Genomic DNA, 18,142 nt, shown 5'->3' on the forward strand with positions numbered 1-18,142 from the left:
TTACTACTTGATTCATAATATATACACACAAGCACACACATTACTCGATTCATAATATATACACACACATTACTCGATTCATAATATATACACATATATTACGCTATTCATAATATATACACATACATTACTCGATTCATAATATATACACATACATACATGACTTGATTCATAATATATACACACACATTACTCGATTCATAATATATACACACACATTACTAGATTCATAATATATACACATACATACATTACTCGATTCATAATATATATACACACACACACACATTACTAGATTCATAATATATACACATGCATACATTACTCGATTCATAATATATACACACAAGCACACACATTACTCCATTCATAATACACACACACCTTACTAGATTCATAATATATACACATACATACATTACTCGATTCATAATATATATACACACACACACACATTACTAGATTCATAATATATACACATACATTACTAGGTTCATAATATACATACATTACTCGATTCATAATATATACACACACATAGATCACTAGGTTCATAATATACACACATTACTACTTGATTCATAATATATACACACAAACACACACATTACTCGATTCATAATATATACACACACATTACTCAATTCATAATATATACACATATATTACGCTATTCATAATATATACACATACATTACTCGATTCATAATATATACACATACATACATGACTTGATTCATAATATATACACACACATTACTCGATTCATAATATATACACACACATTACAAGATTCATAATATATACACATACATACATTACTCGATTCATAATATATATACACACACACACACATTACTCGATTCATAATATATACACATACATTACTCGATTCATAATATATACACACAAGCACACACATTACTCCATTCATAATACACACACACCTTACTAGATTCATAATATATACACATACATACATTACTCCATTCATAATATATACACACACATTACTAGATTCATAATATATACATTACTCGATTCATAATATATACACACACACATTACTACATTCATAATATATACACACAAGTACATACATTGCTCGATTCATAATATATACACACACACACATTACTACATTCATAATATGTACACACAAGTACATACATTACTCGATTCATAATATATACACATACATACATTACTCGATTCATAATATATACACATACATACATTACTCCATTTATAATACACATACACCTTACTAGATTCATAATATACATACACTACTAGATTCATAATATATACACACACACTCTCACTACTAGATTTATAATATATACACACAAGCATATACATTACTCGATTCATAATATTTACACACACACACACACATTACTAGATTCATAATATATACACACAAGCACATACATTACTCAATTCATAATATATACACATACATTACTAGGTTCATAATATACATACATTACTCGAGTCATAATATATACACACACATAGATCACTAGGTTCATAATATACACACATTACTACTTGATTCATAATATATACACACAAGCACACACATTACTCGATTCATAATATATAAACATATATTACGCTATTCATAATATATACACATACATTACTCGATTCATAATATATACACATACATACATGACTTGATTCATAATATATACACACACATTACTCGATTCATAATATATACACATACATACATGACTTGATTCATAATATATACACACACATTACTCGATTCATAATATATACACACACATTACTAGATTCATAATATATACACATACATACATTACTCGATTCATAATATATACACACAAGCACACACATTACTCCATTCATAATACACACACACCTTACTAGATTCATAATATATATACATACATTACTCGATTCATAATATATACACATACATCCATTACTCCATTCATAACATATACACACACATTACTCGATTCATAATATATACACACACACATTACTCGATTCATAATATATACACACACACACACTACTAGATTCATAATATATACACATACATACATTACTCCATTCATAATATATACACACACATTACTAGATTCATAATATATACATTACTCGATTCATAATATATACACACACACATTACTACATTCATAATATATACACACAAGTACATACATTGCTCGATTCATAATATATACACACACACACATTACTACATTCATAATATGTACACACAAGTACATACATTACTCGATTCATAATATATACACATACATACATTACTCGATTCATAATATATACACATACCTACATTACTCCATTCATAATACACATACACCTTACTAGATTCATAATATACATACATTACTTGATACATAATATATACACACACACTCTCACTACTAGATTTATAATATATACACACAAGCATATACATTACTCGATTCATAATATTTACACACACACACATACATTACTAGATTCATAATATATACACACAAGCACATACATTACTCAATTCATAATATATACACATACATTACTAGGTTCATAATATACATACATTACTTGATTCATAATATATACACACACATAGATCACTAGGTTCATAATATACACACATTACTACTTGATTCATAATATATACACACAAGCACACACATTACTCGATTCATAATATATACACACACATTACTCGATTCATAATATATACACATATATTACGCTATTCATAATATATACACATACATTACTCGATTCATAATATATACACATACATACATGACTTGATTCATAATATATACACACACATTACTCGATTCATAATATATACACACACATTACTAGATTCATAATATATACACATACATACATTACTCGATTCATAATATATATACACACACACACACATTACTAGATTCATAATATATACACATGCATACATTACTCGATTCATAATATATACACACAAGCACACACATTACTCCATTCATAATACACACACACCTTACTAGATTCATAATATATACACATACATACATTACTCGATTCATAATATATATACACACACACACACATTACTAGATTCATAATATATACACATACATTACTAGGTTCATAATATACATACATTACTCGATTCATAATATATACACACACATAGATCACTAGGTTCATAATATACACACATTACTACTTGATTCATAATATATACACACAAACACACACATTACTCGATTCATAATATATACACACACATTACTCAATTCATAATATATACACATATATTACGCTATTCATAATATATACACATACATTACTCGATTCATAATATATACACATACATACATGACTTGATTCATAATATATACACACACATTACTCGATTCATAATATATACACACACATTACAAGATTCATAATATATACACATACATACATTACTCGATTCATAATATATATACACACACACACACATTACTCGATTCATAATATATACACATACATTACTCGATTCATAATATATACACACAAGCACACACATTACTCCATTCATAATACACACACACCTTACTAGATTCATAATATATACACATACATACATTACTCCATTCATAATATATACACACACATTACTAGATTCATAATATATACATTACTCGATTCATAATATATACACACACACATTACTACATTCATAATATATACACACAAGTACATACATTGCTCGATTCATAATATATACACACACACACATTACTACATTCATAATATGTACACACAAGTACATACATTACTCGATTCATAATATATACACATACATACATTACTCAATTCATAATATATACACATACATACATTACTCCATTTATAATACACATACACCTTACTAGATTCATAATATACATACACTACTAGATTCATAATATATACACACACACTCTCACTACTAGATTTATAATATATACACACAAGCACATACATTACTCAATTCATAATATATACACATACATTACTAGGTTCATAATATACATACATTACTCGAGTCATAATATATACACACACATAGATCACTAGGTTCATAATATACACACATTACTACTTGATTCATAATATATACACACAAGCACACACATTACTCGATTCATAATATATACACATATATTACGCTATTCATAATATATACACATACATTACTCGATTCATAATATATACACATACATACATGACTTGATTCATAATATATACACACACATTACTCGATTCATAATATATACACACACATTACTAGATTCATAATATATACACATACATACATTACTCGATTCATAATATATATACACACACACACACGTTACTAGATTCATAATATATACACATACATACATTACTAGATTTATAATATATACACACAAGCATATACATTACTCGATTCATAATATTTACACACACACACACACACATTACTAGATTCATAATATATACACACAAGCACATACATTACTCAATTCATAATATATACACATACATTACTAGGTTCATAATATACATACATTACTCGAGTCATAATATATACACACACATAGATCACTAGGTTCATAATATACACACATTACTACTTGATTCATAATATATACACATATATTACGCTATTCATAATATATACACATACATTACTCGATTCATAATATATACACATACATACATGACTTGATTCATAATATATACACACACATTACTCGATTCATAATATATACACACACATTACTAGATTCATAATATATACACATACATACATTACTCGATTCATAATATATACACATACATCCATTACTCCATTCATAACATATACACACACATTACTCGATTCATAATATATACACACACACATTACTCGATTCATAATATATACACACACACACTACTAGATTCATAATATATACACATACATACATTACTCCATTCATAATATATACACATACATACATTACTCCATTCATAATATATACACACACATTACTAGATTCATAATATATACATTACTCGATTCATAATATATACACACACACATTACTACATTCATAATATATACACACAAGTACATACATTGCTCGATTCATAATATATACACACACACACATTACTACATTCATAATATGTACACACAAGTACATACATTACTCGATTCATAATATATACACATACATACATTACTCGATTCATAATATATACACATACCTACATTACTCCATTCATAATACACATACACCTTACTAGATTCATAATATACATACATTACTTGATTCATAATATATACACACACACTCTCACTACTAGATTTATAATATATACACACAAGCATATACATTACTCGATTCATAATATTTACACACACACACATACATTACTAGATTCATAATATATACACACAAGCACATACATTACTCAATTCATAATATATACACACACATAGATCACTAGGTTCATAATATACACACATTACTACTTGATTCATAATATATACACACAAGCACACACATTACTCGATTCATAATATATACACACACATTACTCGATTCATAATATATACACATATATTACGCTATTCATAATATATACACATACATTACTCGATTCATAATATATACACATACATACATGACTTGATTCATAATATATACACACACATTACTCGATTCATAATATATACACACACATTACTAGATTCATAATATATACACATACATACATTACTCGATTCATAATATATATACACACACACACACATTACTAGATTCATAATATATACACATGCATACATTACTCGATTCATAATATATACACACAAGCACACACATTACTCCATTCATAATACACACACACCTTACTAGATTCATAATATATACACATACATACATTACTCGATTCATAATATATATACACACACACACACATTACTAGATTCATAATATATACACATACATTACTAGGTTCATAATATACACACATTACTACTTGATTCATAATATATACACACAAACACACACATTACTCGATTCATAATATATACACACACATTACTCAATTCATAATATATACACATATATTACGCTATTCATAATATATACACATACATTACTCGATTCATAATATATACACATACATACATGACTTGATTCATAATATATACACACACATTACTCGATTCATAATATATACACACACATTACTAGATTCATAATATATACACATACATACATTACTCGATTCATAATATATACACACAAGCACACACATTACTCCATTCATAATACACACACACCTTACTAGATTCATAATATATATACATACATTACTCGATTCATAATATATACACATACATCCATTACTCCATTCATAACATATACACACACATTACTCGATTCATAATATATACACACACACATTACTCGATTCATAATATATACACACACACACACTACTAGATTCATAATATATACACATACATACATTACTCCATTCATAATATATACACACACATTACTAGATTCATAATATATACATTACTCGATTCATAATATATACACACACACATTACTACATTCATAATATATACACACAAGTACATACATTGCTCGATTCATAATATATACACACACACACATTACTACATTCATAATATGTACACACAAGTACATACATTACTCGATTCATAATATATACACATACATACATTACTCGATTCATAATATATACACATACCTACATTACTCCATTCATAATACACATACACCTTACTAGATTCATAATATACATACATTACTTGATACATAATATATACACACACACTCTCACTACTAGATTTATAATATATACACACAAGCATATACATTACTCGATTCATAATATTTACACACACACACATACATTACTAGATTCATAATATATACACACAAGCACATACATTACTCAATTCATAATATATACACATACATTACTAGGTTCATAATATACATACATTACTTGATTCATAATATATACACACACATAGATCACTAGGTTCATAATATACACACATTACTACTTGATTCATAATATATACACACAAGCACACACATTACTCGATTCATAATATATACACACACATTACTCGATTCATAATATATACACATATATTACGCTATTCATAATATATACACATACATTACTCGATTCATAATATATACACATACATACATGACTTGATTCATAATATATACACACACATTACTCGATTCATAATATATACACACACATTACTAGATTCATAATATATACACATACATACATTACTCGATTCATAATATATATACACACACACACACATTACTAGATTCATAATATATACACATGCATACATTACTCGATTCATAATATATACACACAAGCACACACATTACTCCATTCATAATACACACACACCTTACTAGATTCATAATATATACACATACATACATTACTCGATTCATAATATATATACACACACACACACATTACTAGATTCATAATATATACACATACATTACTAGGTTCATAATATACATACATTACTCGATTCATAATATATACACACACATAGATCACTAGGTTCATAATATACACACATTACTACTTGATTCATAATATATACACACAAACACACACATTACTCGATTCATAATATATACACACACATTACTCAATTCATAATATATACACATATATTACGCTATTCATAATATATACACATACATTACTCGATTCATAATATATACACATACATACATGACTTGATTCATAATATATACACACACATTACTCGATTCATAATATATACACACACATTACAAGATTCATAATATATACACATACATACATTACTCGATTCATAATATATATACACACACACACACATTACTCGATTCATAATATATACACATACATTACTCGATTCATAATATATACACACAAGCACACACATTACTCCATTCATAATACACACACACCTTACTAGATTCATAATATATACACATACATACATTACTCCATTCATAATATATACACACACATTACTAGATTCATAATATATACATTACTCGATTCATAATATATACACACACACATTACTACATTCATAATATATACACACAAGTACATACATTGCTCGATTCATAATATATACACACACACACATTACTACATTCATAATATGTACACACAAGTACATACATTACTCGATTCATAATATATACACATACATACATTACTCAATTCATAATATATACACATACATACATTACTCCATTTATAATACACATACACCTTACTAGATTCATAATATACATACACTACTAGATTCATAATATATACACACACACTCTCACTACTAGATTTATAATATATACACACAAGCACATACATTACTCAATTCATAATATATACACATACATTACTAGGTTCATAATATACATACATTACTCGAGTCATAATATATACACACACATAGATCACTAGGTTCATAATATACACACATTACTACTTGATTCATAATATATACACACAAGCACACACATTACTCGATTCATAATATATACACATATATTACGCTATTCATAATATATACACATACATTACTCGATTCATAATATATACACATACATACATGACTTGATTCATAATATATACACACACATTACTCGATTCATAATATATACACACACATTACTAGATTCATAATATATACACATACATACATTACTCGATTCATAATATATATACACACACACACACGTTACTAGATTCATAATATATACACATACATACATTACTAGATTTATAATATATACACACAAGCATATACATTACTCGATTCATAATATTTACACACACACACACACACATTACTAGATTCATAATATATACACACAAGCACATACATTACTCAATTCATAATATATACACATACATTACTAGGTTCATAATATACATACATTACTCGAGTCATAATATATACACACACATAGATCACTAGGTTCATAATATACACACATTACTACTTGATTCATAATATATACACATATATTACGCTATTCATAATATATACACATACATTACTCGATTCATAATATATACACATACATACATGACTTGATTCATAATATATACACACACATTACTCGATTCATAATATATACACACACATTACTAGATTCATAATATATACACATACATACATTACTCGATTCATAATATATACACATACATCCATTACTCCATTCATAACATATACACACACATTACTCGATTCATAATATATACACACACACATTACTCGATTCATAATATATACACACACACACTACTAGATTCATAATATATACACATACATACATTACTCCATTCATAATATATACACATACATACATTACTCCATTCATAATATATACACACACATTACTAGATTCATAATATATACATTACTCGATTCATAATATATACACACACACATTACTACATTCATAATATATACACACAAGTACATACATTGCTCGATTCATAATATATACACACACACACATTACTACATTCATAATATGTACACACAAGTACATACATTACTCGATTCATAATATATACACATACATACATTACTCGATTCATAATATATACACATACCTACATTACTCCATTCATAATACACATACACCTTACTAGATTCATAATATACATACATTACTTGATTCATAATATATACACACACACTCTCACTACTAGATTTATAATATATACACACAAGCATATACATTACTCGATTCATAATATTTACACACACACACATACATTACTAGATTCATAATATATACACACAAGCACATACATTACTCAATTCATAATATATACACACACATAGATCACTAGGTTCATAATATACACACATTACTACTTGATTCATAATATATACACACAAGCACACACATTACTCGATTCATAATATATACACACACATTACTCGATTCATAATATATACACATATATTACGCTATTCATAATATATACACATACATTACTCGATTCATAATATATACACATACATACATGACTTGATTCATAATATATACACACACATTACTCGATTCATAATATATACACACACATTACTAGATTCATAATATATACACATACATACATTACTCGATTCATAATATATATACACACACACACACATTACTAGATTCATAATATATACACATGCATACATTACTCGATTCATAATATATACACACAAGCACACACATTACTCCATTCATAATACACACACACCTTACTAGATTCATAATATATACACATACATACATTACTCGATTCATAATATATATACACACACACACACATTACTAGATTCATAATATATACACATACATTACTAGGTTCATAATATACACACATTACTACTTGATTCATAATATATACACACAAACACACACATTACTCGATTCATAATATATACACACACATTACTCAATTCATAATATATACACATATATTACGCTATTCATAATATATACACATACATTACTCGATTCATAATATATACACATACATACATGACTTGATTCATAATATATACACACACATTACTCGATTCATAATATATACACACACATTACTAGATTCATAATATATACACATACATACATTACTCGATTCATAATATATATACACACACACACACATTACTCGATTCATAATATATACACATACATTACTCGATTCATAATATATACACACAAGCACACACATTACTCCATTCATAATACACACACACCTTACTAGATTCATAATATATACACATACATACATTACTCCATTCATAATATATACACACACATTACTAGATTCATAATATATACATTACTCGATTCATAATATATACACACACACATTACTACATTCATAATATATACACACAAGTACATACATTGCTCGATTCATAATATATACACACACACACATTACTACATTCATAATATGTACACACAAGTACATACATTACTCGATTCATAATATATACACATACATACATTACTCGATTCATAATATGTACACATACATACATTACTCCATTTATAATACACATACACCTTACTAGATTCATAATATACATACACTACTAGATTCATAATATATACACACACACTCTCACTACTAGATTTATAATATATACATACAAGCATATACATTACTCGATTCATAATATTTACACACACACACACACATTACTAGATTCATAATATATACACACAAGCACATACATTACTCAATTCATAATATATACACATACATTACTAGGTTCATAATATACATACATTACTCGAGTCATAATATATACACACACATAGATCACTAGGTTCATAATATACACACATTACTACTTGATTCATAATATATACACATATATTACGCTATTCATAATATATACACATACATTACTCGATTCATAATATATACACATACATACATGACTTGATTCATAATATATACACACACATTACTCGATTCATAATATATACACACACATTACTAGATTCATAATATATACACATACATACATTACTCGATTCATAATATATACACATACATCCATTACTCCATTCATAACATATACACACACATTACTCGATTCATAATATATACACACACACATTACTCGATTCATAATATATACACACACACACTACTAGATTCATAATATATACACATACATACATTACTCCATTCATAATATATACACATACATACATTACTCCATTCATAATATATACACACACATTACTAGATTCATAATATATACATTACTCGATTCATAATATATACACACACACATTACTACATTCATAATATATACACACAAGTACATACATTGCTCGATTCATAATATATACACACACACACATTACTACATTCATAATATGTACACACAAGTACATACATTACTCGATTCATAATATATACACATACATACATTACTCGATTCATAATATATACACATACCTACATTACTCCATTCATAATACACATACACCTTACTAGATTCATAATATACATACATTACTTGATTCATAATATATACACACACACTCTCACTACTAGATTTATAATATATACACACAAGCATATACATTACTCGATTCATAATATTTACACACACACACATACATTACTAGATTCATAATATATACACACAAGCACATACATTACTCAATTCATAATATATACACATACATTACTAGGTTCATAATATACATACATTACTTGATTCATAATATATACACACACATAGATCACTAGGTTCATAATATACACACATTACTACTTGATTCATAATATATACACACAAGCACACACATTACTCGATTCATAATATATACACACACATTACTCGATTCATAATATATACACATATATTACGCTATTCATAATATATACACATACATTACTCGATTCATAATATATACACATACATACATGACTTGATTCATAATATATACACACACATTACTCGATTCATAATATATACACACACATTACTAGATTCATAATATATACACATACATACATTACTCGATTCATAATATATATACACACACACACACATTACTAGATTCATAATATATACACATGCATACATTACTCGATTCATAATATATACACACAAGCACACACATTACTCCATTCATAATACACACACACCTTACTAGATTCATAATATATACACATACATACATTACTCGATTCATAATATATATACACACACACACACATTACTAGATTCATAATATATACACATACATTACTAGGTTCATAATATACACACATTACTACTTGATTCATAATATATACACACAAACACACACATTACTCGATTCATAATATATACACACACATTACTCAATTCATAATATATACACATATATTACGCTATTCATAATATATACACATACATTACTCGATTCATAATATATACACATACATACATGACTTGATTCATAATATATACACACACATTACTCGATTCATAATATATACACACACATTACTAGATTCATAATATATACACATACATACATTACTCGATTCATAATATATATACACACACACACACATTACTCGATTCATAATATATACACATACATTACTCGATTCATAATATATACACACAAGCACACACATTACTCCATTCATAATACACACACACCTTACTAGATTCATAATATATACACATACATACATTACTCCATTCATAATATATACACACACATTACTAGATTCATAATATATACATTACTCGATTCATAATATATACACACACACATTACTACATTCATAATATATACACACAAGTACATACATTGCTCGATTCATAATATATACACACACACACATTACTACATTCATAATATGTACACACAAGTACATACATTACTCGATTCATAATATATACACATACATACATTACTCGATTCATAATATATACACATACATACATTACTCGATTCATAATATATACACATACATACATTACTCCATTTATAATACACATACACCTTACTAGATTCATAATATACATACACTACTAGATTCATAATATATACACACACACTCTCACTACTAGATTTATAATATATACACACAAGCACATACATTACTCAATTCATAATATATACACATACATTACTAGGTTCATAATATACATACATTACTCGAGTCATAATATATACACACACATAGATCACTAGGTTCATAATATACACACATTACTACTTGATTCATAATATATACACACAAGCACACACATTACTCGATTCATAATATATACACATATATTACGCTATTCATAATATATACACATACATTACTCGATTCATAATATATACACATACATACATGACTTGATTCATAATATATACACACACATTACTCGATTCATAATATATACACACACATTACTAGATTCATAATATATACACATACATACATTACTCGATTCATAATATATATACACACACACACACGTTACTAGATTCATAATATATACACATACATACATTACTCGATTCATAATATATACACACAAGCACACACATTACTCCATTCATAATACACACACACCTTACTAGATTCATAATATATACACATACATTACTCGATTCATAATATATACACATACATCCATTACTCCATTCATAACATATACACACACATTACTCGATTCATAATATATACCCACACACATTACTCGATTCATAATATATACACACACACACTACTAGATTCATAATATATACACATACATACATTACTCCATTCATAATATATACACACACATTACTAGATTCATAATATATACATTACTCGATTCATAATATATATACACACACATTACTACATTCATAATATATACACACAAGTACATACATTGCTCGATTCATAATATATACACATACATACATTACTCGATTCATAATATATACACATACATACATTACTCAATTCATAATATATACACATACATACATTACTCCATTTATAATACACATACACCTTACTAGATTCATAATATACATACACTACTAGATTCATAATATATACACACACACTCTCACTACTAGATTTATAATATATACACACAAGCATGTACATTACTCGATTCATAATATTTACACACACACACACACATTACTAGATTCATAATATGTACACACAAGCACATACATTACTCAATTCATAATATATACACATACATTACTAGGTTCATAATATACATACATTACTCGATTCATAATATATACACACACATAGATCACTAGGCTCATAATATACACACATTACTACTTGATTCATAATATATACACACAAGCACACACATTACTCGATTCATAATATATACACACACATTACTTGATTCATAATATATACACATATATTACGCTATTCATAATATATACACATACATTACTCGATTCATAATATATACACATACATACATGACTTGATTCATAATATATACACATATATTACGCTATTCATAATATATACACATACATTACTCGATTCATAATATATACACATACATACATGACTTGATTCATAATATATACACACACATTACTCGATTCATAATATATACACACACATTACTAGATTCATAATATATACACATACATACATTACTCGATTCATAATATATATACACACACACACACATTACTAGATTCATAATATATACACATACATACATTACTCGATTCATAATATATACACACAAGCACACACATTACTCCATTCATAATACACACACACCTTACTAGATTCATAATATATACACATACATTACTCGATTCATAATATATACACATACATCCATTACTCCATTCATAACATATACACACACATTACTCGATTCATAATATATACCCACACACATTACTCGATTCATAATATATACACACACACACTACTAGATTCATAATATATACACATACATACATTACTCCATTCATAATATATACACACACATTACTAGATTCATAATATATACATTACTCGATTCATAATATATATACACACACATTACTACATTCATAATATATACACACAAGTACATACATTGCTCGATTCATAATATATACACATACATACATTACTCGATTCATAATATATACACATACATACATTACTCAATTCATAATATATACACATACATACATTACTCCATTTATAATACACATACACCTTACTAGATTCATAATATACATACACTACTAGATTCATAATATATACACACACACTCTCACTACTAGATTTATAATATATACACACAAGCATGTACATTACTCGATTCATAATATTTACACACACACACACACATTACTAGATTCATAATATATACACACAAGCACATACATTACTCAATTCATAATATATACACATACATTACTAGGTTCATAATATACATACATTACTCGATTCATAATATATACACACACATAGATCACTAGGCTCATAATATACACACATTACTACTTGATTCATAATATATACACACAAGCACACACATTACTCGATTCATAATATATACACACACATTACTCGATTCATAATATATACACATATATTACGCTATTCATAATATATACACATACATTACTCGATTCATAATATATACACATACATACATGACTTGATTCATAATATATACACACACATTACTCGATTCATAATATATACACACACATTACTAGATTCATAATATATACACATACATACATTACTCGATTCATAATATATATACACACACACACACATTACTCGATTCATAATATATACACACAAGCACACACATTACTCCATTCATAATACACACACACACCTTACTAGATTCATAATATATACATTACTCGATTCATAATATATACACACACATTACTAGATTCATAATATATACATTACTCGATTCATAATATATACACACACACATTACTACATTCATAATATGTACACACAAGTACATACATTACTCGATTCATAATATATACACATACATACATTACTCGATTCATAATATATACACACAAGCACACACATTACTCCATTCATAATACACACACACCTTACTAGATTCATAATATATACACATACATTACTCGATTCATAATAAATACACATACATCCATTACTCCATTCATAACATATACACACACATTACTCGATTCATAATATATACACACACACATTACTCGATTCATAATATATACACACACATTACTCAATTCATAATATATACACATATATTACGCTATTCATAATATATACACATACATTACTCGATTCATAATATATACACATACATACATGACTTGATTCATAATATATACACACACATTACTCGATTCATAATATATACACACACCTTACTAGATTCATAATATATACACATACATTACTCGATTCATAATATATACACATACATACATGACTTGATTCATAATATATACACACACACTACTAGATTCATAATATATACACATACATACATTACTCCATTCATAATATATACATTACTCGATTCATAATATATACACACACACACACATTACTACATTCATAATATATACACACAAGTACATACATTGCTCGATTCATAATATATACACACACACACATTACTACATTCATAATATGTACACACAAGTACATACATTACTCGATTCATAATATATACACATACATACATTACTCCATTCATAATACACATACACCTTACTAGATTCATAATATACATACACTACTAGATTCATAATATATACACACACATAGATCACTAGGTTCATAATATACACACATTACTACTTGATTCATAATATATACACATACCTTACTAGACATTGTAGACACTAAATTATCATACTTAAATGTTGTAGAAACTTGAAAAATAAAGCTGACAAAGCCAGGATTCGAAATCACAACGTAAATATAGTTTTATTTTATTTATCTCTTGACCACCAAACAGAATGGAAAATGCAGAGAGTTACCTCCCTTGAAACCAACGCGACGACCCAAGTGAAGCATTTCGAAAATGTAATATTTATTTAATTATCGTAATTAAAAATACTATTCAATTACCTGGAAATAAAAATAATAAAAAATGTGTCGGAAACCCGGTGTCTTTCCGATAACCAGAAAATCGAAAAATACGGGAAGAGTAAGTCTAAAAAACAAAAAAAAAAAAAAACGCCATTTCATTGGTCCACCCCCTTAAAAATTTTTCCGGGTTTTGACACTTTAGCAACATCAAATCTCGAAAATTTTCTGGAGAAAATCTAGGGAACCGATGTCGCTAAAGTGTCAAAAATTAGAAAATTTTGACACTTTAGCGACACCGGTTCCCTAGATTTTCTCCAGAAAATTTTCGAGATTTGATGTCGCTAAAGTGTCAAAACCCGGAAAAATTTTTAAGGGGGGGGCCTTATAATGGCGTCGTTTTTTTTGTTTTTAGCTACTCCTCACCTGTTGGTTATACTATAAACATTATCGATTT

At 26.8% G+C, this 18,142-nt stretch overlaps 1 protein-coding gene across 12 annotated transcripts in view; it reads left to right on the top strand.

The window, feature by feature from the left end:
- LOC149129226 (uncharacterized) overlaps positions 1 to 18,142 on the top strand; it is a 44,440-nt gene that overhangs the window by 22,773 nt on the left and 3,525 nt on the right. For 5 of the 12 annotated variants that reach the window (XR_016240170.1, XR_016240174.1, XR_016240173.1 and 2 more), the window contains one exon: positions 17,615 to 17,682. Coding sequence is in view for 2 of the 12 variants with exons in the window: in XM_089346691.1 (XP_089202817.1) it covers positions 17,615 to 17,682 (68 nt within the window). In the remaining 10 variants the exon portion in view is untranslated. Of the gene's footprint in view, positions 1 to 17,525; positions 17,683 to 18,142 lie in introns of all 12 variants that reach the window. The other 7 variants (XR_016240168.1, XR_016240169.1, XR_016240172.1 and 4 more) reach the window with 2 other exon arrangements.

This window comes from Octopus bimaculoides, unplaced genomic scaffold, assembly GCF_046866305.1.
Source record: "Octopus bimaculoides isolate indiv1 unplaced genomic scaffold, ASM4686630v1 contig95, whole genome shotgun sequence".
NCBI classification, from domain to species: Eukaryota; Metazoa; Mollusca; class Cephalopoda; order Octopoda; family Octopodidae; genus Octopus; species Octopus bimaculoides.